This window comes from Lissotriton helveticus, chromosome 12 (genome assembly GCF_964261635.1).
Source record: "Lissotriton helveticus chromosome 12, aLisHel1.1, whole genome shotgun sequence".
Taxonomy (NCBI): domain Eukaryota; kingdom Metazoa; phylum Chordata; class Amphibia; order Caudata; family Salamandridae; genus Lissotriton; species Lissotriton helveticus.
In genome coordinates, this window is record NC_136073.1 from 846,046,824 (window position 1) to 846,073,607 (window position 26,784).

The following is a 26,784-nucleotide window of genomic DNA, read 5'->3' on the forward strand; positions in this document are numbered from 1 at the left end:
AAGGTGCGGAAACACTGATACAGGAAGGGAAACTCATATCCAACGCTTCCGTTAAATGTGCGCTGGACGTAGCTGACACTGCAGCCAGGGCCATCAACACTAGTGTTATGCTGAGAAGGCATGCTTGGTTGCGTATCTCAGGGTTCAAACCAGAGATTCAAACAACTTTACTAAATCAGCCTGTAAACCCTGATTTTTTCTTTGGCCCAGATGTAGACTCCATCTTAGAAAAAATTAAGAAAGACACTGAGACAGCCAAATCTATGGGGGCCTTGCAGTCTCAACAATTCAGAGGTGGTTTCTTTCGTCACTCCAATAACAGAGGAGCTTCTAGAGGACAGGCGTCCCAGCAGACTCAATACAACAAAGGGAACACGCAATCCACCTATACTAAAACAAGCAGAGGTGGATACCGTGGCAACAGCAGTAAAGGCAGAGGACGAGGGAGTAACAACACCAGATCCTCCGCCAATACTAAGCAGTGACGCCTTGTCGCTGCCCCCGGACCATATAACACCGGTCGGGGGCAGATTGCAACAGTTCCTGCCAGTCTGGGAAAGCATTACCACAGACAGGTGGGTAAGACAACTCATTCGCTATGGTTGTCTGGAGCTAACATCCACTCCACCCAACATACCCCCAAAACACCGTCCTATGTCCGCAGAGCACATAGACTTATTGCAGCACGAAGTTATCAGCATGCTGCAAAAAGGGGCCATAGAACTCGTCCCTATACAAGAACAGGGTACAGGGGTGTACTCTCTGTACTTCTTAATCCCCAAAAAGGATGGGTCTCTCAGACCAATACTAGACCTCAGGCCCCTAAACCAATACATCTTGTCAGAACATTTTCACATGCTCACTTTACAGCAAGTTCTACCACTACTCAGTCAGGGAGATTTCCTCGATACCCTAGACTTAAAGGATGCATATTTCCACATACCTATACATCCAGCACACAGGAAGTATCTCGGGTTTACCATCCAAAACCAGCACTACCAGTTCAAAGTACTGCCTTTCGGGGTGACCACAGCCCCCAGGGTGTTTACCAAATGCCTAGAGTAGGTGCTGCACACCTCCGGAGAAACCATGTTCACGTCTACCCCTATCTGGACGACTGGCTCATCCAAGCGAAGTCAGCCCAGCAATGTGCCAGCCACGTGTCCCGCACTATTCACCTCCTACACAGCCCCGGATTCTCATTAAACTACCCAAAGTCTCATCTTCAGCCAGCCCACGTACAGCAGTACCTGGGAGCCACAATAGACACTCTGGCGGCAAAGGCGCAGCCAAACTCAGCCAGAATCAACAGCATGCGGTTACTCATTCAGAAATTCAGACGCAACACTCGCTCACGGCACAGGTGTTTATGCAGTTGATAGGCATGATGCCCTCCTGCATCTTCATAGTCCTTCACGCAAGACTACACATGCGTCCGCTCCAAGAGTGCTTAGCACGGCAGTGGAGCCTGGCTCAGGGACAATTGAAGGACCTAGTGTTGGTAACCGGTCGCGCATACAACTCTCTGCATTGGTGGAAACCACAAAACCTTTGCAAGGGTCGACCGTTCCAAGAGCCTGTACCACAAATAGTGCTAATGACGGACGCATCTCTTCTAGGATGGGGAGCGCATGTCCTCCACTACACAGTGCAGGGACTATGGATGACACAGCAGAGGCGGATGCACATCAACCTGCTGGAACTGAGGGCAATCTTTCTAGCGCTAAAAGCTTTCAAAGTACACTTGTGCAACAAGGTCGTGTTAGTCCGGACGGACAACATGACTGCCATGTACTACATACAGAAGCAGGGAGGGACACACACTCCACAGTTGTCTCATCTAGCGCAAAGTATGTGGAAGTGGGCCATTCAGAGGAACATCTTCCTCATGGCGGAACACCTCCCAGGCAAGGACAACCAGATGGCGGACCTGCTCAGCAGACACAGCCACCAGATACACGAGTGGGAGATACACCCCTCAGTGCTGCAGCCATACTTCCAGCGGTGGGGTCACCCAGAAATAGACCTGTTCGCCACAAGGGAAAACACAAAATGCCAAAGCTTCGCCGCCAGATTTCCACACCTGCAATCTCAGGGCAATGCGATATTGATGAACTGGTCAGGCAAGTTTGCGTACGCTTTTCCCCCAGCCCCGCTCATACCACTAGTGGCACGCAAACTGCGACAACACTCAATGACTCTGATCCTAGTTGCTCCAACATGGGCGAGGCAACCATGGTACACCACGTTCCTAGAACTTTCTGTGGTTCCTCATCAAAGGCTGCACTTAACACCCAGCCTTTTATCGCAGAGCCATGGCAACATTCAGCACCCCGATCCGCAACAGTTGAACCTTGTGATCTGGCTCCTGAGGTCATAGAGTTTGGTTACCTAAACTTACCCCCCGACTGTATGAATATTATCAAAGAGGCAAGGAGGCCTACCACCAGGGCATGCTATGCGGCGAAGTGGAAACGGTTTGTCATCTATTGTAACAATGACAAATCTTCTAGATGCATCTACTCAAAACATCATCTGTTACCTCCTACGTTTACACAGATGCAATCTAGCTTACAACTCTATTTGTATCCATTTAGCTGCAGTGGCAGCTTATCTCCAAAACAGGCAACACCTTTCCCTCTTCAGGGTACTTGCTATTAAAGCTTTCCTAGAGGGGCTCAAACGAATCATTCCTCCTAGACACCCACCTTCGCCTGTCTGGAACCTCAAAGTGGTTCTTACCAGACTGATGGGACCACCTTTTGAACCGCTACACTCCTGTGAGATACAATTCCTAACATGGAAAGTGGCTTTCCTAGTTGCAATTACATCACTCAGAAGAGTTAGAGAGCTGCAAGCCCTAACTATTCAGGAGCCGTTCATACAAATTCACGTTAATAGGGTAGTGCTGCACACTAACCCTAAATTTATGCCAAAAGTGGTGTCCCAGTTTCACATCAATCAAGCTATAGAACTGCCAGTATTCTTCCCTAATCAAGATTCTGTGGCAGAACGAGCTCTACATACCCTTGACGTTAAAAGAGCTCTCCTCTACTATATAGATAGAACAAAAGTTTTCAGAAAGACTAAACAACTGTTTGGTGCCTTTTCTCCACAACACAAAGGCAACCCCATTTCCAAATCGGGTATGGCCAGATGGATTGTTAAGTGCATACAAATTTGTTATCAAAAAGCTAAACGCACATTAACAGTTCCCCCACGAGCGCATTCTACATGCAAGTTAGGGGCATCCATGGCTTTCTTAGGAAACATTCCTCTAGAAGACATATGTAAGGCAGCCACATGGACTACCATACATACATTTACCAAACACTACTGCGTAGATGTACACTCCAAACAGCAGACAGCTGTAGGGCAGGCTGTACTCAAAACTCTTTTTCAGACTGCTGCAGCTGGCACGGGCAACCGCCGCTAAGAGGGGACTGCTATACATTCTATGCATAAGATGTGAATTCAGCAAACCACATGCCTCGAACGTAATATGCTACTTACCAGTATGCATCTGTTCTTGGCATGTAGGGCTGCTGATATTCACATCGCCCTCCCTCCTCCCCGGTGCCTGTCACAGCTGTAGCACTCACAATTATTCTCTAGCATGGACATCACTTACTGTATCATACTCCATCCCTGCCACAATGGCGAAAAACAATCTGAGGATGGAGAGGATGCCCATGCGAACTGTAGTCCAGGGGAGGAGCCACCTATCTCGTGATACTTCGAAGACTCTTCCAGGACAACAATGTGCAATCATCCGGACCCAACATTGGCGGCGATCTATGCATAAGATGTGAAAATCAGCAGCCCTACATGCTAAGAACAGATGCATACTGGTAAGTAGCATATTCCTTACCGAAGGTAACTTGTTCTTTGTGTACTGTGTATACTGTGTATATTTCTGCACGGAAAAAAGGGCGGAACTGATGTCATCACGCCGTCGTGGGCCTATTATGGTGTCGGTGACGTCAGCCGAGTCGCGCGCGATGCCGTGCCTCTGTGACGTTGTTCCACGTGGGCGCGAAGCTACAAAAAGAATTTCCGAATGCTGCTGACGCAGGGGGATATTCACAAGATGAGGAATCCACAGGCAGATATTGTATCTACCAGAAAAAGCGTTACCGAAGGTAAGTAACTTGTTCTTCTGGTTTTAAACAAGAAGTGCAAATAACTATCTTAAATCAGCTTTTTGATCAAGAACACCTCTTTGGCCCAGCTGTGGATACAGCTTTGGAAAAAATGAAAAAGGACACAGACACTGCAAAATCAATGGGAGCATGGACAAGCAGTGTGCGACCAATTGGACTTTCTTTTACAATCTCAAACACAACAAGATTCCTTTTGTCGCTCCTTTTATAGGGGCTCATCCAAAAACATTAGCACACCACTTCCTCCTACAAGAGTACAACACAAACATCCCCCAACAAGGCATATTTTAGAGGTGGGTACAGAGGAAATAATAAGGGTAGAGGCTGAGGTAATAACAACGGAACCTCCCCTACTACCAAACAATGGCTTCCCGCCTCTCCCTCCAGACCATTCCACTCCGGACGGAGGAAGACTCTCACAGTTCCTACCTGTCTGGAGCCCCATCACTACAGACATGTGGGTAAGACAAATTATCCATTATGGTTGCTGCCTGGAACTTAACGCAACTCCCACAACCATACCGCCCAGACAACGTCCAATGTCCACGGAACATTTGACGCTCCATGGAACATTTGACGCTCCTGAAACAGGAAGTTCTCGCACTTCTTCAAAAGCATGCAATAGAACCAGTTCCCCTTCAGCATCAAGGAACAGGAGTTTACCCCCTCTATTTTCTCATCCCCAAAAAAGACAGAACTCTCAGACCAACACTAAGCTTCAGACCTTTGAATGTCTATATACAATGAGACCATTTTCACATGGTCACTCTTTAACAGGTCCTCCCACTACTCCAACAAAGCGATTTCCTTGCCACTCTAGATCTCAAGGACGCCTACTTCCATATTTCTATACACCCTATACACAGGAAATATCCAAGGTTTGTAGTGGACGGTCAGCACTATCAATTCAAGGTTCTCCCATTCGGAGAGTACACACAGAGTCTTCATAAAATGTCTAGCAGTAGTAGCCGCCCACTTGCAAAGTCGACAAATTCATGTGTTTCCATACCTGTATTACTGGCTCATAAAAGCCAAGTCATACAGTTCAGTTACCTTAACCTCCCACCTGACTGTATGAACATTAAAGAAGCTAGACGCCCTACTACTAGAGCTTGCTATGCAGCCAAATGGAAAAGATTTGTCATTTACTGCAGTAACAACAAAATTGACCCATTAGATGCTTAAATTTAAAACATTATTTGCTATTCACTGCTTCTACAAAGATGTAATCTGGCATACATATCCATAAGACTACATTTTGCTGACCTTGCCGCTTACCTACAAAACAGACCACATTTGTCATTGTTTAGGGTACCTGCCATCAAAGCGTTTATGGAAGACCTTAAAAGGATAATTCTTCCCAGAATCCCACCCTCTCCAGAGTGGAATTCAAACATTGCCCTTACTAGGCTTATGGATCCTCCATTTGAACCTCTGCTCAAATGCAAACTGCAGTTCCTTACATGGTAAGTAGCTTTCCTTGTCACGATCACCTCTCTCAGAAGAGTAAGTGAGATCCAGGCTTTAACCACACAAGAACCATTCTTACAAATACATCATAACAAAGTGGTTCTTAGAACAAATCCAAAATTCCTTCCCAAAGTAATCTCTGCTTTCCATCTTCATCAATCTGTGGAATTACCAGTTTTTTTCCCCAAAACCAGATTCTGTAGCAGAGAGCCCTTCACACACTTTGTCAGAAGAGCTATACTTTAATACATTGACAGAACAAAAACCTTTACAAACACCAAACCAACTGCTTGTAGCTTTCTTTCCACCTCATAAAGGAAACCCCATCTCCAAAGCTGGAATTGCCAGGTGGATAGTCAAATGTATTCAAATATGCTACCACAAGGCAAAATGCACAATAACAATTCCCCCTAGAGCACACTCAACACGCAAATTAGGGGCTTCCATGGCATTCTTGGGGCACATTCCCTTAGATGACATTTGTAAAGCAGCAACATGGTCTACAACACGCATCTTCACCAAACACTATTGTGTAGATGAGCAAGCAAAACAACAAGCTCCTGTGGGCCAGGCTGTTCTTAAAACACTTTTTCAGACCTCTGCAACAGATAAAGGTCACCACCGCTAAGGGAGAGCACTACTATACAGTTTATGCACAAGTATGTATTCTGCAGCTCATATGCCTCGAACAGCAAATGCTATTTACAAGTGTGCATCTGTTCTTGGCATGTACAGCTGCAGAATCACATACGCCCACCCGCCTCCCTGATACCTCTATCTCTTCCAGGGTTATTTTACTTAGATACATTACACATGGACATCTTTTCTGTTTCTTGCAAACTCCATCATTTTCCTTCATGGCGAAAACAATCCAAGGATGGAGTCGATGCCCATGCGCACCATCGTCCAAAGGAAGAGTCACCTATCTCGTGACTACAAAGACTTATTCCAAGACAACAACAAAGTGCAAACATCCAAGACCAACACCAGATGGCTATCTATGCACAAGTATGTGATTCTGCAGCTCTACATGCCAAGAACAGATGCATACTGGTAAGTAGCATTTTTCCTTTACAAGTCTGCTACTAGTAAAATGGAGCAACCCTGCCAAACCGTGTTGATCTACCCGAAATTCTACTAAAACAGTTTTCTTAATGTATGTTATGGCCGTGCTGAATGGTTGCACATCATCATCCTTGGGGATAGTCTGAAAAAAGAACCAGCATTTTTGCCCTGGTTTAGAACACACCAATGTAATGTCTTTTAATTACTTTCTATTGAGATTTGTATGCGGTCACCATTTTTATTAATTTGTAACCGTTACTCTCTTCACCTGACTTGTCTACGATTTGCAGGTAGCAGAGGAACCACAGCTGGAAGCTCAGGTGATGCTCTTGGGAAGGCACTTGCTTCGGTGAGAACATATTTGTTTTGCATTTGCCATACAATTTCCATATGAAGTCATTTTGCTGTCCATATTTTTTGCCTCCCTACAGCATCTGTCTTGCAGGCCTTTAGAACACCTGCAAGTGGTCGGTTCTTAAAGCACACATTTTAAAAGGCAGTCAGCTTTTCAGAACAAAATACCAACATTTTGCTCTGTTTGTAAAACAAGATTCAGCCCTACCAATGTCCTGTTCAAGACATAACTGTGAGAAGCTGGGTTTCTGTTGCAGTAACCACCCACACACTTTTTGCAAGACTACTGATATGCCCTGGGTCCCTGCCAATCAGGTTCCCAGGGCATGTGTTCTTTCCCCAAAACTAACCCAAACTCAATTGGCATCTCTGGCAACAGGTCAGCCCCTGGTAAATGGTACCAGAGGTACCCAGGCCCCTGTAACCAGGGAAGACGTCTAGGGTTGCAGCACTTATTGTGCCACCCTTAGAGGCCCTGTACATTTACACATGTATATTGCTTTTGTAGGCTGCGTATCTTGGTGTAGAACAAAGTGAAGTCTACATGGCACACATCCCTGTGTGCCATGCCTACAACCCACTGCCCTGGCGTAGATCAGTCACCCCTCTACCTCGGTGCAATGTAACAGTGGTGAGGGTACAGGTGCATGAGCCCTGTATCCCTACAGTGTCTGAGTCCATTCTTAGATATCGTAAGTGCAATGCTGCCATTAAGAGTATATGGTGCTGGGAGTTAATTATTATGAACTCCACAGCACCATAGTGGCTACACTGAAAACTGAGAAGTTTGGTATCAACTTCAGCACATTAAACCCACACTGAAGTCTGTGTAGAATTTAATGACAAATGCACACCGAGGGCATCTTAGAGATGCCCCCCCTGAAAACGAACCTATCACTAGTGTCTAGGCTGAGTGGCTGCTTTCAGCTGCCACCACCAGACGGGTGTCTGGATCCCTGGGTCGAGAGCCTGCTGTTCTCTGGGGCCTAAAACAATACACATCCTGGGACGAGGTGCCAAGCCTCCTCCCCCAGGATGGGCAGGGTTCACGAAGGGGAAGCTTCAAAGGCTTGCCGCCTTTGTGAGCTTTCCCAGGTCAAACACACATTTTGTGTGTTTAGCTTTCCCAGGTCACCTGCTGCTCTCAGCAACTGGTCCCCACTGGTTCTGACCCCCACTTTGGGCGGGAGAAACGGTGGGAGAAACAAGTAAGGAAGAGAGGCGTGACCACCTCTGCCAACTCCACCCCTCAGGCGGGGAGGCGAGGTGAAGTACAACTCAGCCCCACCATCTTGAAGATGGGGGACCCATCAAACCAGGGAAGTTAAAGCGTGCATGGTGCGCATTGCCTGAAAGCATATTGTGCCTGCAGCAGGAGAAACTCATTAAAGAAAATAGTGCTTACAGACTAAGGAAGCCTTTGCAATGCAATATGTCTCGCATTATTAAAAGTTGAGTTTTTGGCGTAGCAAATATTAAAGCAACACGACTAGCTCGAATTTTGTTAATGTAGACCTAGAGAGTGTAGTGTGGTGTAGTATAGAGTAGAGGAAATTATTATAGAGTGTAGTGAAGTTGAGTAGTTTAGCATTTAGTGGTGTTGCGTAAAGTGGAGGAAAGTTTATAGAGTGGGATTGTGTGTGCGTGTATAATGAAAAAACCTTTTATATATGTCTTGCTTTTAAAAACATAAATAAAAGGCATTGTCATTTAGAATGCCAATAGATTAAAACTTCGCAAATGCAAGACCTATTGTATTGCAAATGCTTGTTACACTCTGGGTGGAAACAAAAAACTCAACTCTGCAATAATACAACCTGTCACTGCCTTTGATATAACTTCAAAGCGACTCATTTTTCAGTTTTATATAGCGCAAACTTAGAGCGCTTTACATGAGCACCAGTTACATTACACAGACATTAAAAATGCAATAGGGTTCGCCTTTTATTAAGTTAAAGCCATTTGCTTTGCTATACAATACCATTAGCAAAAGCAAATGGCTTTAACTTAATCAAAGGCGAGGCCTATTGCATTTTCAATGCCTGTTACTTTGGTAGGGGGTGTGTCTACAATGCCCAGGGGCTTCATTGCATAATGGAGATAAGCGAGAGTAGGACTAGGAGTAATGTGATTGCCTGTAAGTAATAGAAACATTATTACCGGCAAAAGTTATCATTGAGATCAGCCATGACCCCCGTGTAGTCAGAGCCAGGAAAATGTGTATAAATGACTGGGGTTCAAACATTCATGGTTCTCCTTACCTGTCACAACTTTCTATAGACACAGACAGACAGACACACAGACGGATGCTTATCCCCTGGTAAGTTGATATTATTCATTTTAGCCTACGCCAGTGCTAAATATTCCTGTTGGCCTCATTTTGTCTTCATTATGTGCAAGTTCTAGGTCTCAACGCTGGCCCAATGCCTAATTGGTGGCGTGGGCACAACTATTCATTTTTGGGGACCGGGACTTATGTTTCATCATAAGACTTTACCCATGAGCAAGAGAAGAGGTATACAAGAGAAAGATAGGAAAACCTTAACAAAGGGGGAAAGCAGTGACGATAAAGAACCTGCAGAGGTGCAGTAAAGAGGCGGGGAGTGTAGACTGAGGGAAGAAAGGGTCCTGGGGTGAATCAAGACCAGGCTGCGTGGTATCTGCAACACCGCCATTCAGCAGGGCCGACAGTGTGCCCCAAAGAGAAGACCTGGGCCTTGCAATTGTATTTATTTATTTATGTTACAAATTAAGCACTGCAATCTGGCTCAAATCATTTGCTCTCCTTTGTTGAACGGATACAGTTATCGCATGTCTGATGGCATCTTGTGGGATTCTTCCTCGAAATTCTCCAACATCAATCTGTCAATAAAGACATCGTTTTGGGATGGTGCCTGTGAGGTCACCGCTTACTTGTCTGCAGTAAACGGTGGTGTTGCAGCCATGTTCACGGCCGTACTGAAGAGTGAAGGTACCAGTTCAGTTTATGGATAGCCGATCGACTGCTCCAACAAAGGGAGAACCCAGATCTTCAGTACAAACCACACAAGCCCCCAGCACTGGATTGATAGGTTTTTACAGAACATGACACCTTGATCTGCGGAGGCGCACCTTTCCCTAGCAGCGTGCTCTCACGCAGGGCTTTAAAAAAAAAAAAAAAGAGATCCTAACTTAAAATCCTTTCATTGATTCAGTACAACAATATTCTTCCTTGCTGCTGCTTATGCATGTGCAGCCATTTTAGTTAGCGTTCCCCTTACTGGAAGTTGTGGAAAATACAAGAGAAACCCCCCTCTCACACGGAGTTTATTTTATTTCTCTATTCTCACATCAGCATACCAACCCCTGCTACCTACTGCCCACTTATTCGTCTATCAATCTACTCTTGTTCATTCCCACACATTTATCCATTCATCCTCACTGACGTCATTACTCTTTCACCCACCAATGTCCGGGCTCATTCCCGTCACTTATCTACACCTTGGCATTTGCATCTACGATGTCTTCTCATTAAAGTGCAGGATGCTAATTCCCAAACATGCTTCAGTTTTAGTGCCTGGCGTGTTAGATGACGCATTTCTCTTCTCTCACAGAATGTTATTTATTTATTTATTTTTTTTTAATTTTTGTTGTTGCTGTCACATGGTATACAGTAACGTGCATTAGATCTTTGGTGCAGCGTCAACATTCAGCTGCCATAATCAGTAGAGCAACTTTTTTAATATTTCACCCCCCCAACTGCAACTTGCTACTTTCAGGGTTAACTCCACGAGTCCTAGCAATGGTCCATATCAACATCAGAGTGCCCAAATGCAACTATCAGGTCACGGTCCAGATATACAGTTCAGTAAGAGCATCTGTGGGCAGGTTTCCAAGGTTCTGTAACATTCATTGTCTCCACATTACACTCCCCCCTCCCTTCCATCAATCCAGACCTTCGTCATCCTCTGAGCTGTCCCCATCCCCTTCCTCGGGCAGGGGCTCACAGAGGTCTCCCCTATACTTGTTCCAAGGTGACCAAATCCCGTTCCATTTCCGAGGATTATGTCTCTGCTGATATACTGCCCGCTCGGTCAGCATAATCATATCCATATTTCTGCACCACTGCGCCAGTGTCGGTGTTTCTTGTGCCCCCCAGTTTTTCGCGATGTCGCGTTTCGCCAGCATTACCCCTATGACCACCCACCTCTTCGCATGCAGTGAAAGATCCGTTGGGCCCCACACATTCAGGAGGCAGATCCTGGGGTCTGGTGTAAATGGGTTCTGTAGGGTCTGACCGATCGTGCGCGTGACACGCCGCCAGTAATCCTGTATATGTGGACACGTCCATATAGTGTGGTATAGCGTACCCTCCTCCCCGCAGCTTCTCAGGCAGTGTGGGTGTTCAGCTCTATGTATTTTATACAGTGTCGTGCGGGTGTAGTAGACCCTGTGCAGCACTTTGAACTGGATCAGTCGGAATCGAGTGGAAATACCCGCCTCCTTGGGCGAAGCCAGGGCCGCATTCCAGTCAGCTTCATCTAGGTCCCCTATCTCGTCCTCCCAATACTCCTTTAGCTTCCCCAGGGGGTCCGGCAGGTTATTCATGAGTTTCCGATAAGTGAGGGAGGTAGCCCCGGCCTCCATGTAGTCCGTTAGCAAACGGTCCTCTAACGGAGCCGACTCCGGAAGCGTCGCCCCAGTGTCTAGCACCGACAGGAGTGCGTGCCTAATTTGTATGTACCTGTATGTTTCGGTCTCCGCAAGGTTGTATTGTTCCCTTAGGGCCGTGAAGGAGAGCACACCCTCCCTGGTCCACAGATCGCCCACCGTGGAGATCCCAATGTTGTCCCATTGGTCGAACCCCTTAGAGCTGCGCAGGTTACCGAGGGCCTTGGCGTCCCATAGTGGCGTGAGCCTGGTGATCACTCCCTCCCATCCCAGCCGTCTCTGAGCTTTGTGCCATAAGGTTACAGTGTGTTTGGTAGGCCCCTCTAACTTCCTCACCATCCCTTTGTTATAGAGTGGGGCTAGCAGGGTGGACAAGCCTAGTTGGTGTCTATCCGCCCTGAACGCTGGGTCGTCTTGCGCTGCGTGGATCCATTGGTTAATCACCTTAAGGTGAGCCGCCCAGTAATATAGTTCAAGGTTGGGGAGTTGTGAGAAGTTGGCCTGATGTGCAGTGCTCACTATTCTAGTGATCACTATATATCAGTCCAAACAACCCTTATTGATGATTGGTTGTAAGTCAACCTTATAGACCAGCTATCCTAGTAGCATGGATACGAGCAGTCTAAGGCTAAGACTCTAGAGGGCGTGTTAAGCCAGCTGTTTTACCATCACATTACCCCTTGAACACCCAGTGAAAGGACACCACACAAGTGTTATGAAAATAAACAGTGTATTTATTAGAATCACAACAACCCTGTACTCTTTATGAGGACAGGGTGCTAGGCACACAACAAAACTCTTACGAAAATACTTAAGTTAGCACGTTATACAAATGCCCGAGGGGCACGAAAAACCATATACGCTAAAAGTGGAATGCGAATTACTAGCAGGTAAGTAACAGTTCTAATAGGCTTTGGAATCGCTAGGACTGGACTAGGGAATCGTTAGATTACTACTAGGAGGCCTAGGGGACTCGGGTGCAGAGTGTGCACTCTCACGCGGGATGCGGGACAAAGTCTATGGAAGCTAGAATTCACAAAGTTAGTGTTCACGGGCGAACCCGACCTGGTAGGGAGAAAACGACAGTGGATCCTGACCCTTGGATAGTGAGGCTATGCTGGGACACCGGAGTGCCGAAGTTACCTAGCCCAGGGGCTGCAGCTGCATAGGTCTGAAAAGACGTCGGGGATCTCGTTGCCGGACCAGGAGCCTGGAAGGAAGAAGTTGCTGGCAGGCGACCAGTGAAGGAAAGTTCGATGGATCCAAGCCTGGATCAAGGAAGAAGAAAACCTGAAAGCAGAGGGGACCAAGTTCTTGAATCACTAGCCAGTGATTAAGTGGGCACCAGGATGGCACCGGGCGAAGTCACCGCAGTCAGGTGAGTGGGCACTGCTGGGCTCTGCAGTCTCTCGGACCAGGAGGCGTTGTCGGCGACCAGGATGGAGGTGCGAGCTGTCCCACGACGGATGAAGTTGTCGGCGTCGAAGTTACCCAGGATTGGGCAACAAGCCTTGGCTAATTCAAGCCCACGCGGTGGACTCAAAATGGCGTCTTGAGTGGACCAGGAGGGTCCGGGGTGCTCCTCTTCTGGAAGGGGGCAAGGGCCAGTCTGGAGCAACCAGACCAGCAGCAGAAATGTCGTCGGGCGTCGTCAGGAAGGCCACAAGCCAACGGGCTAGTAGCCAAACAACGCGGTGAGCAGCGGAAAGCAGAAGGGCCCCACGCAGATCGTGGAGATGCTGGGGGGCTGCACTTCGGAGCTGGAGCTGCTCAGAGTCGGGGCTTCTCGGACCCCAAAGCACTCACCAGTAGATTACTCGGCGGGCTTGCTGGAAAGAAGTCGTGCAGTCTTGAAGATGGCCGGTCCCTTGAGGTCTCGTCGCACCCACGGTTCTCAGCTTGGCTGTAGAGGCGGGTAGAGGTCAGAGGTGCCAGGGAAGCCGGTTCTCGTCGAGCTGGGCAGTCGGATTCCGGAGGAAGGACTTGCAGCAGACCGCAGTGTTCTTAGATGGTGCCTGCGGATGCAGGGTGACTACTCCTTAGTCACAAGGGAGAATCTTGAAGAAGGAAATCTTGAAGTCCTTTCGCAGAAAGTCGTGTCTTGATTCCAAAGATGATCTGATTTGGAAGGGGGCCAGTCTCTACCTTTATCCTGTAAAAAGGGGCTGGCACGCGACTAAGTCCTGCCCTATGGGTGGGACTGGGAGGGGGGTGGTTACACCCACTTCCTTGGCGGGCTTTTCCCCAGCACAGGGTCTGGAGTGACCCTGGAACTGGTTCCAGCCAGCCTATGCACAGTGAGCACCGGGGTGCCACGTGCAGTCACCTTCCTCTAAAGCCCTGCCTACCTACAATACACAAAACCCTGTCTGGGACGGTGCTGGCACCGCCCCTGGCAGGAAACCCTTTGTCCTTATCTCCTGCTCTGGGAGGACTCCCAGCAGCAGGAGGGCAGACTTGTGTCTCGGTGGCAGCATCCATTTTGTGGAGCTGAGGCTCTGTCTGACTTTAACCGGGGTTAGGGGTTACATACATGTCGTGTCCCTCTAGAAGGGTGGAATGCTAACCCCGTCGCCAGAATTGGCGAGGGGTTAGTATTCCAATTCGTATGACACCTTACTCGACATGTTTTGATAAAGCGATACCAGAGTTGGCATATAACCGCGAGGATTATAATGCACTTAAGAGTATATGGTATGCGATATCATGGAAACGGCTAAGGGATGGATCCCGAAAGCCGCAGACAGGCTCAGCTCATGCCAGAGCACCATCTCACACGATTCCAAGCACTCTGCCTTCAGGATTGTTAAGGCCTGCCATAGGAGTGACTGATAGGAGATCTGTGTGTCCATTTTAGGGTTAGATATAGGTATACTATATCTAAAGCAAAGGGTGTTTACACCACCTTGCCCCAGCTGTCAAGCAGCCAGTTGTGTCAGATTTGGATGGCCAGCCAGGGGTGGCATAATACATGCTGCAGCCCCTGGTAGGCCCTGGGTACACCTATGCCCTGGGTACCTAAGGTACACTGTACAGGGACTGATAAGGTGACTCAGTATCCAATTTAGATATGTACCTAAGGTACATGGAATCCATTTTACAGAGAGAGCAGTAGGCCTGGGGCCCTGAATAGCAGGGTCCCAGGTCAACTAAGTCAGAAAACCAGCAAAACACCAGGCAAAAAGTTGGGGGCAACCATAGTCAGGGCTCTACCTTCCTACAGGAGTGCAATCCCACCGCTATACCAGTCTCTGGTTAGTTTCAACTGTGCGACCCGGGCCGGTTTGTCTCCCCACAAAAGAGTGGACAGTTGGGCCGAGACGTGGCGGAAGAATGACACGGGGACCACTGCCGGCGTGTTTTCCAGAACATAAAGGAAGCGAGGTAGCGCCAGCATCTTAAAGAGTGCCGCTCTACCTAGCAGTGTTAAGGGGAGATTTTTCCAAAGGCGCACATCAGTCTTCAATTTGTCCAGCTGTGGCTTAAGATTCAGGTCAAGGAAGGTCGAGTGCTCCCTTGTAATCCGTATCCCTAGGTATTTGAAGGCGAAACGTTCCACGAGTAATTGGCAATCTTCAGGCAGTATTGGAAGGTCGCCCTTTATCATATATAGCACGGATTTGGACCAGTTGAGCTTATAGCCTGAGGCCGTACCGTGGCTTTCACATAGTGCCAGTAAGACCGGGATACCATTCGCGAGGTCCGTAAGGTAGACGAGCATGTCGTCGGCATATAGGGAAACCCTATCCTCGCCTCCACCTTCCCATGATATACCTTTCAGCAGCTGGGTGGTTCTGAGGATCGTGGCCAAAGGTTCTAGCACTAAGGCAAACAGTAGTGGCGAGAGTGGGCATCCCTGTCTCGTGCCCCTTGCCAACGGAAACTCCCTCGATATGTGTCCGTTCGCGGCCACTCTAGCCATGGGTTCGGTGTATAGCAGTCTGACCCATGATATGAACGTTGGGCCGATACCCATGTGTTCCAGGACTGCAAAGAGATAGCGCCACTCCACCATATCAAACGCCATTTTGGCATCAAGCGACAGTACCGCTGCCGCTTCCTCCAACTGCGGGGCTCGGGCCAATACCCCATGCAGCCGTCGCAAGTTCAGCGCCGTACTGCGGTGTGGCATAAAGCCCGACTGGTCCGGGTGTATAAGGTGCGCCAGATGGGGCAGTAGCCCGGTGGCCAACAGTTTCGCCAGGATTTTACTCTCGGCATTAAGGAGGGAGATCGGGCGATAGGATTCGCACTCCTCAGGGGGTTTGCCAGGCTTAGGTATTGCGACTATTGTGGCCGTACGCTGATCAGGGGGCAGTCGTCCCCGTCCCCTGCACTCCCGAAACACATCGAGTAATGGTGCGGACAGTGTCTCGGACATAAGTTTGTACCATTCTATTGGCACACCATTGGGGCCCAGTGCTTTCCCGGGGTGCAGCGCTGTTATGGCTGTCTGTAGTTCTTCCTCCGTTAGAGCGGAGTCGAGCTCGTCCCGTTGGTCTGGGGAGAGAGTGCGGGTCTGCACTCCCACAAGGGAGCTTTCTGCCATTTCCCGTGTGACCTCATAGTCAGGGGAGTATACAGAGTGGAAATGGTCAGCTAGGAGTTCCACTATTTGTGCCGGACTGGTATGTACCTCACCCTGGGAGTCCCTCAGTTGCAATATCGCCCGTTGGCCACCCCGCGCCCTCTCCAACCATGCCAGGAGCTTCCCAGCCTTATCGCCTATGTCGTACACCCTGCTCGCCGTTGCGGACATATTGTCTCGCACTCTGCGGCGCAGAAAGTCGGAGTGACTCTGTTGGGCCAGTCGGAGCGTGTGCTGGGTGTCTCCAGTCGGGTTCCCCTCGTGTTCTCGTGTTGCCTTATTCAGTTGTTCCTCTAGGTCTGTTAGCTCCTGACGTTGTGTGCGTCTGTGTTGTGCGATCACCGAGATCGCCTGTCCGCGGAGGACTGTCTTGTAGGCCTCCCACAGAACAGTAGGCGACTCCACTGACTGCACATTCTCTGCAAAGTAAGACCGTGTGCTTTTCCGCAGGGCCCTGGACACGCCCGGTTCTTTAAGGTAACCCGGGTAAATAGGGTAAAGTCGTCTGCGGGCTTGTCTCTGACCGGACAGAGTCAGTGTAAGCGGGGAGTGGTCAGAGATTCCTCTCGGCCTAATTTGGGAGTCAGTGAAAGCGAGGAGTCCCCCCCCCCCAGTGTCAGGAAATAGTCTATCCGCGACAGGCTGTCATGGACTGTTGAATGGTATGTATATTGCCTATCATCTGGGTGTAGCCGCCTCCACACATCTACTAAACCCTGCGCTTTCATGAAGTCATGCAATTTGGAGGGCCCTGGTGTACGCATGCGCGTCGGGTGGCGGTCTAGAGAGTCCAGTGCCACAGCATTGAAATCTCCCCCCACAACAAGATCCCCTTCAGGAAGATCTAACAAGAATTTCCCTAGTTCCGGAAAAGCTATATTGTGTAGCGCTGGTGGGATGTAGACCGAGACCACATTCAGTGGCTTCCCCTCCCACTGGCCGTGTATCGCCGCAAAACGCCCCTGTGTGTCTGTTGCCGTTGATTGGACTATGAACCTGGATGAGCGATGAATCAATATCCCGGAGCCCCGGGACCCCTTTGTGAATCCAGAGTGGACTACCATGCTATAGCCTTTTCTGTCTAGGGCCTTCGTGGCTGAGCCGGTGAGGTGTGTCTCTTGCAGTAGGACCAGGGCGGGGTGTAGCCTCTTTATACTCTGCAAGACCAGCCCACGTTTAATCTTGTCGCCCAGGCCCCTTACGTTCCAGGACATGAGGAGTAGCGGGGACGTCTGCCCTACATTAGTGTCTTCCCCCATCCTGCGTGGGTGTATGGCCTGTGAATTTACGGTCGGGGACGACCATGAGGTCCGTGCAATGCCCCTGTGTGTTGCATTGTGTCAATACCATCCTATACTCGTGTGCCCTTTTGTAGCAACTCTGCCCCTGTGTAGAAACTAAAAACCGAAACTCCCTTCTACCCCCAAATCCCCCCCTCCCTGCCCCCCTGCTCAACGGACTCAGAACTGCCCGCCCCCCCAACTCAGCAGAGTGCCTGATCCCGTCCCATAACATAGTACTTGCTCGCTGGGGTGAAGGTTTCTCCGTGGTCAGCGGCCCCCTTCTTCAGTTGCGGAGGCCTTTCCGCCCAGTGTCCAAGGCGGCGTTGCCTTGACATATCATCGTCCGTTCAGTCGGACCATGGCTGTGACTTATTGATCCCCGTTTGCATTATCCTCCTGACAATCGGATAAAGGGGAATGTATCTCTAGATCTTCGTCGTTGGCTTGTGAGTCTTGTCGGGAGCCAGCTGTACGGTGTTTGTTCTGTCTATTTGAGCGACGAGGGCCCGTTGTTCTCCAACCCTCCAGCCAATCCTGCGCCATCTCCGGGGATTCAAAAAACCAAGTCTTGTTGTCCGCTACGACCCGAAGCCTGGCCGGGAAGAGCATCGAGTACGGGATTTCTCTGGCTCTGAGTTCTTTTTTGACCTCAAAAAAGGTTCGCCTCCTCCGTGCCACCTCGGCCGTGTAGTCAGGAAAGAATGCCAGCGTCGCGTTCTGGATCTTAATGGGGGGCGAGTTCCTCGCCGCTTGTAGGATGGCGTCCCGGTCTCTGAAATTGAAGAGCCTCGCTATGATCGGTCTGGGGTTAGCTCCCGTCTTGGGGCGTCCCCCCGGTACCCGGTGCGCCCTTTCCACTGTGAAAAAGGCGGAGAGTCCTTTGGGCTTCAGGGTGTCTTTGATCAAACTCTCCACGTATAGGTCCATCGCCCTCGTGTCTTCCGATTCTGGCACACCAATAATACGGATGTTGTTCCGCCTCGAGCGCCCCTCCTGGTCATCGAGCTTGTCGCGTAGATCTTTGTTCTCCTTCGAGATGCGTTCCACAGTAATCTGGAGTTCCGAGACGTCCTCGACCAGGGACTTGGTCACAACCTCCATATTGTTCACTTTCTCTGTCATTTTATGGAAGTCCGCCCTTATAAGTGTGATCTCGGCCGAGATCGACCCCACCGTGGCCTGTACCTGCGTGAGGGCCCGCATGACATCATCGATGGTCGCCTTCTTGCCTCCGGTCACTTCGGTTGTCTTACTCGCCTGTGCTTTGGCGTCCTGTGAGGGAGAGGGGGAGCCGGGTTTGTCATAAGCAAAGCGGTCCAGGCGTGATTGTGTCGCCACGCCTTTATGCCCCTTGCCAGCCATCCCGGAGTCTCTCGGGCCAAGCTATCTTCCTCTGTCGGCTACCGGGGTTCTTCCCTGGGCCCCCGCTGTGGTTATGGGGGTAGTAGTGGCCCTCGTGAGGTGTACCAGTGAGTTTGCGGATCTGAACGGGCCTCCGGTGTGTGGCGGCCGGCCGGGTCACGGAATCATTGACGGGGCGCGCAACCGAATAACGCCGCCCTGGAGGACTCCCTCTGTCCCCTTCCAGCACCGCTTACAGCGACCCTGGCTCGCCGGAGCTTCGTGCTTGGTCCCCTGATGGCGATGGGGGGCTCGGGTTGTTCCCAGATAGGTCCTTCCGCTGCGAGGACGGGCGCCCCGCGCAGATGCTCTGCTGGTGCTTGTGCGGGGATGCCCTCGGGTCTGTTGCGCCCTGCCAGGCTCTCCGATCGGTCAGGGGGGGGGCCGCCGTGCAGACACTGAGGCAGCGCGGTTCCGGTTCTGTGCTCCGGCCGCCGCTGCTGAAGATGGCGGCGTCAGCTCCCCCCGTCTTCTCTCCGGGCGCCGGAGTCCGTCCTCACCTAGCGTCCCCCTCACCTCAGCTGAGCCTCCCGACAGGCAGATCGGCTCCCCGCGGTCCGGTGACGGATGCAGGAAGGCTTGGTCTCCGATTACCCCGGCGCTCTCCGTGGTCGGGTGTTTCCGGTGGATGGCTGCCTGACCCAGGCCACTTCCTGTCGGCGTGCCGCTCACTGTGCCTCCCGGCCCGGAGGTCGCTCACAGGCCCGCTCGGGGCGCCGACAGTAACTGTTGTTCCCGACCTCGGATTGAGGTCCAGCAAATTCGAACTGCCGCCGCCTGTTCCTGGGCTTCGCTGCCTTCCCGCCTGGGAAGTTTTGTTACCGGATAGGTGTGCGGATTTAGTTGGGAGCCGCCTTAATCACGGAGCTCTCCTTCTAGGCTGCCGCCATCATCGGCTGCTAGCCACGCCCCCACAGAATGTTATTTTAAGACTTCATTTATCTGTTCATTCATGCTCGCCGCCGTTCGTTCAGCCATCCTTCCGCACTGTTTTACACTTCTCTATTCACACAGACATTCACCAATTAATAAACAAATACATTTACTCAAGATAAAGCCGACATCTTTGTTGTCAGCGGCAGCGCTTGGTTCCTTTAGCCAATCCATCGAAAAAACACAATCCCATCATTTTTGCACGACCAAAAACACACGTAAGTGGATTTTAATTTGGTATACATACCAACTGTGTCGGATTTCATAGGTGCACAAGGATGCGCGAAATTTGCTGCAGCCGTTCTTCCCAGTGTGAGAAACTCTGACGCAGCAGAAAGTGCTAGAAAATACACTTATTATAATACGTCTTGGAACAGAATTATGCATGCAACGGCTTGTTATCAGTGTGTATTTTAGACATAACTGGCGCCCTGAGAAAAAAAAAACAGCAGGGAAAATAATCGCGAAAGTAAAAGCGATCGCTATTCGGAAAACAAAGAAGCCAGCAAGTGGTGCGCGCAACACAGCGAGCCATGTGGTTTTAATTATCGCGCCAGTGTCTGGGCACGATAATTGAAACCACATATCTGAAAGAAACAGGTTAGTATTAGATTCCTTACCTTAGAATATCCCCAGGCGTCAGTCTGGATCCGGAAACTTTTGCGTAGCAGTACCCCTGCGCGTCGGTAGGCGTCGTCTGCAGGCGTCCCCTGCGGCTCCGCGTCGTCGGCGTCGTGCGCCGTGATGACGTCGCTGGAGTATATAGACGCCTCCGCGCGCTGACGTCAGTTCTTCTTTTTTCCGCGCCAGTTAGCGCAGATCCGAAGAGCAGTACTCCGGTCTTTTGACCAAGTGTTTGTAAAACTTAATCTTTCTACGGTGCCGGTAGGATGCCTGGGTTTAAGAGCTGCGACGAGTGCGACCGCATGATGTCGGTCACCGACCACCATCGACTCTGCCTCCGGTGTCTGGGCGCGGACCACGACGTGGAGTCCTGCGTCGACTGTCGGGCCTTGACTGGAAAAGCTAGGCGGGAGCGGTCCCGCAAGCTTCTCGAGCTCCGAGTGTCGGCCCCGCGTCGAGAGCGGTCCCGGTCCGGTCGGAGGTCGAGGGAGCGGTCGAGGGAACGATCGCGGAGCCGCCATGGGCGCTCCGGGAGTCGCCACCATTCCTCCGGTTCGTCAGGTAAGCACAAGAAGTCGGGGCGTCGCCATCGCACCCCCGACTCCCCCCGACGCCCACGTGATGCGGCCGGGGGCTCGGGTGGCCCCACCCCCGCGGGCCGCCGACGCCGTCTACCCCATACCCGTCGGTCCCTGGGGAAGGCGCGTCGCGTGAGGAGATCGAGGCCTTCCTCATTGCTATGAGGGCGAGGTCTCCTCCGGCGGGGCCTTCGGCGCCTGCGGGGCCGTCGGTCCCGTCTGGGGGCCCGAGCGGTTCGGGTGCTTCTGCCGCCGGTGGCTCCGGTCCCGGCGCCGCTGGGTCCCTCAGGTTCGTCGCCGGCTGGTCTCCCGGCCTCTCCGGCGTCGGTTCCTTTGGGCCAACCCGTGGTACCGCCTCCGCGTGGTGCAGCGACTCCGCCGTCGGCTCCGGCCGGCGTCGGGTCCCCGGCACCGACGCCGCGCGGCGCCACCCCCATTCCCTCCCCGACTCCGGACACGGAGTCGGACCGGCGTCGGCCGACGCCGGATCCGACGCCGATGGGGCCCGTTGACCCCGATGTCTATATCGTCGACCCAGAATATGGGTATGATGAGGATGAGTATGGAGAGGGTTGGGAGGGGTCTGAGGACCCTTTATCCCGTGCCTGCCAGTATGATGTGGACTGGGTAGGTGATCTGGGTGATGCCAGTGGCCTGGACGAGTCGCCCAACCCTGGGTTTGTCTCCCCGTCCCCTGTGGCGTCTGAGGCAGGTGCTGCCTATTCAGTGGTCCTGATGCGGGCTGCCAAGGCCTTACACCTTGAGCTCCCCGTCGCGAAGGTCAAACCGAACATTCTGACCGAAGTGTTTAAACCGCAGTCATGCCCCCAGGAGCCTCTGCTGCCGTTTAATGAGGCCCTGACGGATGTCCTTTTGGGCACCTGGTCCAGGCCCGCTTCCGGTGCGCCGGTTGACCGGAATGTGGCAAGGCGTCACCGTCCATGCTCGGACGACCCTGCCTTTTTTATCCACCCATCCCTCCCCGGAGAGTCTGGTGATCCAGGCCTCCACTTCGCAGTCCGCATTTCCGTCGGCTCCGCCCGATCGGGAATCAAAGCGGTATGACCAGTTTGGTAAAAAGGTCTTTTCCTCTTTGAGCGCTGGACTGCGGTCTTGTAATACCGCGTGCCTCTTGGGCCGCTACACCCACTCCCTGTGGGATACGGTCGAAGAGTGTTTGCCGCAATGCCCCCAGGAAGTGCGGGACAAGCTCACCCGGGCCTTGGTTGAAGGCCGGGATGCGGCGCGGTACTCGATCCGTTGTGGTCTGGACACGACCGACTCCCTGGGACGGGCCATGTCCACGACGGTGGCGATTCGTCGCCATGCTTGGCTGAGATCTGCCAACTTCTCGCCAGACGTCCAAAATACACTCATGGACATGCCATTTGATGGCAGCCGCCTGTTTGGTGACAAAGCGGACCACGCGCTGGAGCGCTTCAAGGACTCCAGGGTCACGGCCAAGTCCTTGGGTCTTTCGACCCAGCGCCAGCAGACGGGTTCGTTTCGCCCCTTTCGTGGCCAAGGGAGGGGCGGTCCCACACGTGCTGCCAGCCACGCGCCGCAGAACGCTCCCCAGCGCGGTGGCGGCCGTGGTTTCCGCCGTGGTGGCGGTAGAGGCCAGCGGCGAGGTCAGTCCACGCCTCCCCCCGCTGCTGCATCCAAGCCTTCCTAGTCCGAGCTTTTGGGCTCACGTGACGCCAGTGGGTGGCAGGGTTCGCCATCACCACTCCCGCTGGCGCGCGATCACATCGGACAGGTGGGTGCTGCAGCTCGTTCGAAGGGGCTACGCCCTCCCCTTCGAGTCCACTCCTCCAGCCATGCCACCGCAGAACCACCGTGTGTCGGGGGACCACTTGACACTTCTGCAGGAGGAAGTTACGGCCCTCTTGGCCAAGGGGGCCATCGAGCGCGTTCCTGGGCCAGAAGTAGGGTGTGGTTGCTACTCCCACTACTTTCTGGTGCCCAAGAAGGACAAAGGAGGCCTGCGTCCTATCTTGGACCTACGGAACGTCAACGGCTTCCTCCGGAAGGAGAAGTTCAAGATGTTGACTTTGGCTCAGGTCTTGGCTGCTCTAGACCCACAAGACTGGATGGTAGCGTTGGACTTGCAGGATGCGTATTTTCACATCCCCGTCCTGCCGGCCCACCGGCGTTACCTGCGGTTCACGGTAGGCCACGGGCACTTTCAGTTTATCGTGCTCCCCTTCGGCCTTACCAGCGCCCCACGGGTGTTCACGAAAGTGATGGCGGTGGTCGCAGCTCATCTGCGCCGGTTAGGGGTGTCAGTCTTCCCCTACCTCGACGACTGGTTGTTGAAGGCGGGCTCGCCCCAGACAGTCGTCCACCACCTTCAGATGACGGCAGACCTCCTGCACGAGCTGGGGTTTTCCATCAATGTGCCGAAATCACACCTGTGTCCCTCTCAAAAGCTCCTTTTCATCGGAGCGGTTCTCGACTCGGCGCAGTTTCGGGTTTATCCCCCGGAACGGCGGGTCCGGGATATTCAGGCTCTGATTCCCATCTTTCAGCCGTTATCCCGGGTTTCGGTCAGGTTGACGCTGCGGCTTCTGGGGCTGATGGCCTCCTGCATCCTACTGGTGCATCACGCCAGGTGGCGGATGCGGGCTCTGCAGTGGGACCTGAAGTTTCAGTGGGCCCAGCATCAGGGCAACCTATCCGACCATGTCCTGATCTCGGAGGGCACTGCGAGACAGTTGCAGTGGTGGCTTACGGACCGCGATTGGGTCAGAGGCAGATCCCTCTCCCTTCCCCAACCGGAGCACGTGGTTGTGACGGACGCGTCCCTCCAGGGCTGGGGTGGCCACTTGGGAGAGGCGGAGATCAGAGGCATCTGGTCTCCGGCGGAGTCCCGGCTCCATATCAACATGTTGGAGCTACGGGCGATTCGCCTAGCACTGAAGGCATTCCTCCCCTTTGTCAACGGGAGTGTAGTGCAGGTGTTCACGGACAACACCACCGCCATGTGGTACTGCAACAAACAGGGCGGTGTGGGGTCGTGGACCCTTTGCCAGGAGGCTCTGCGTCTCTGGCAATGGCTGGAACGTCAGGGCGTGACTCTGACGGTTCAACACCTGGCAGGTTCTCTGAACGCCAGGGCGGACGAACTCAGCCGTCGGTGCTCGGTGGATCACGAATGGCGTCTGAACTCGGACGTGGCGAGAGGCCTCTTTCAGCAATGGGGAGAGCCTTGGTTAGATCTATTCGCCACAGAAGAGAACGCGCAATGTCATCAGTTCTGCGTGTTGGAGTTTCCAAGACGGCACTCGCTCGGCGACGCCTTTCGGCGCGAGTGGAGTTGCGGTCTGTTGTACGCCTTTCCGCCTATACCACTTCTGCCCAGAGTGCTGAAGAAGATCAGGCGCGACCGGGCCCAAGTTATCCTTGTGGCTCCGGACTGGGCTCGAAGGTACTGGTATCCCGAGCTACTCAGCATGACGGTCGGTCCCTCGATCCGCCTGCCCCTTCAGGAGGACCTTCTGTCGCAGCAGCAGGGGACGGTCCTCCACCCGAACCTGTCCAGTCTCCACCTCCATGCTTGGAGATTGAGCGGCGACAGTTGAGGCCATTTGACTTGCCTCCTGAAGTCTGTGATGTTATTCTGGCAGCCAGGCGTCCCTCCACAAAGTCGGTATACGCCTGCCGGTGGAACAGATTTGTGGCATGGTGCACAGCAAAGGCTGTGGACCCCCTTTCTGCCCCTCTGTCTGAGGTTCTCCTCTTCCTTCTTTCCCTTGCCCAGCAGGGCTCTGCTCTGGGCACTATCAAGGGCTATCTTTCTGCCCTTTCCGCCTTCTTAAGGCTACCTGATCAGCCATCTTTATTCAAGTCCCCTATTGTATTGCGATTCTTGAAAGGCATCACGCACATGTATCCACCTGCTCCGTTCGTGATGCCTCAGTGGGACTTGAACCTGGTTCTGACTTTCCTGATGTGTGCTCCCTTTGAGCCTCTTCATTCCTGTCCTCTCCGTCTTCTCACTTTAAAGACGGCCTTCCTGGTTGCCATCACCTCTGCCAGGAGAGTGAGTGAGCTCCAGGCCCTTTCTGTTAAACCTCCTTTCTTGTCTGTTCATCCTGACAAGGTGGTTCTTAGGACTAGACCTTCTTTCCTGCCCAAGGTAGTCTCTGCTTTTCACATTGGGCAGTCCATCACCTTGCCCTCCTTCTTCCCGCCTCCGCATCCTTCAAAGGATGAAGAGCGGCTCCATCGTCTGGACCCAAAACGTGCGCTTTCATTTTACATGGATCGCACACGCCAGTTCCGGGTGGATGACCAACTGTTTGTTGGCTACGTGGGTGAGAAGAAGGGAAGGGCGGTACAGAAACGAACCATCTCTCGGTGGGTCGTCCTGTGCATCAAAGCATGCTACTCTTTGGCTCGGAAGGAGCCTCCTGTTGGGCTGAGGGCCCATTCCACTCGGGCTACGGCGGCTACTACTGCCCTGGGCCGGGGAGTCCCTTTGCAGGACATTTGCCAGGCGGCTACGTGGGCCTCGCTGCACACCTTTGCGAGGCACTACTGCCTGGACAGTCAAGTCCGGAGGGATGGCTTCTTTGGCCGTTCGGTCCTCCAGGACTTTCTGGTGTAGGTTGTATTGGTTCGCAGACCCACCACCGGGGTTGGTATTGCTGGGGTATCTATTCTAAGGTAAGGAATCTAATACTAACCTGTTTCTTTCAGATGAACAAGTTACTTACCTTCGGTAACGATATATCTGTAAGAAACAGTAGTTAGTATTAGATTCCTTACCGCCCCACCCATCCTCCCCGTTCTGCGAACTGATACCTAGGGTTAAGGACATCCCTTTCAGGGCCCTAGTTTCAAATGGCACCAGTGTTAGTTCTCACATGGCTCTGCATGTTCTGGCGCGGAAAAGCTGTGTGCAAAGAACTGACGTCAGCGCGCGGAGGCGGCGTCTATATACTCCAGCGACGTCATCACGGCGCACGACGCCGACGACGCGGAGCCGCAGGGGACGCCTGCAGACGACGCCTACCGACGCGCAGGGGTACTGCTACGCAAAAGTTTCCGGATCCAGACTGACGCCTGGGGATATTCTAAGGTAAGGAATCTAATACTAACTACTGTTTCTTACAGATATATCGTTACCGAAGGTAAGTAACTTGTTCGTCAGCAATGCGCGTAATAGACACCAATAGGCCATGGGCGGAGCAATGCACCCTCCTTTGGCCTATTGCTAAAAAACACGCACGCGAAGCCCAATAGCGTGCCACAAGAGGAAAAGCACGCTCTCGTGTGTGCCATTCCTCGGTCAGCTACCCAAAACCCGTTTTCCCTTACTTAATGTCTCGTGCTGCACAAGCATTGCTGCACACTTCAACGCTAGGCGCGAGACCTTAAAAAGACATACTGTGTAACAACTGTAGTAAAAGGTGCCGCTGAGGGTGCAACTTTTGTGTTGGCCTAAACCCCCATTTGCCCTGAGCATAAGTCCAGGAGCTTTGCTCCCACAGCCCAGTGACCTGCTTGTCAGCAGCCACCAACCAGAGGCTCCCTATTCCCCTTTGGATAACATTGGGCCTCAGCTCTCTGCACCTGGCCGCCCTAGTGCCGCTGAGGGTGTAACAAGAGTGCATCCTTGACCCTGAGGGAACCCTTGTTCTAACCCCAGAAGCTCAACTCCAAAGACC

General features: G+C 52.1%; 1 protein-coding gene across 6 annotated transcripts in view; it reads left to right on the plus strand.

Moving 5' to 3' along the window:
- The window catches only part of TCF3 (transcription factor 3), a 620,473-nt gene that overhangs the window by 397,147 nt on the left and 196,542 nt on the right, over positions 1-26,784 (plus strand). For all 6 annotated transcript variants that reach the window (XM_078670855.1, XM_078670856.1, XM_078670859.1 and 3 more), the window contains exon 12: positions 6,989-7,047. In XM_078670855.1, the coding sequence (XP_078526981.1) occupies positions 6,989-7,047 (59 nt within the window). The remainder of the gene's footprint in view (positions 1-6,988; positions 7,048-26,784) is intronic.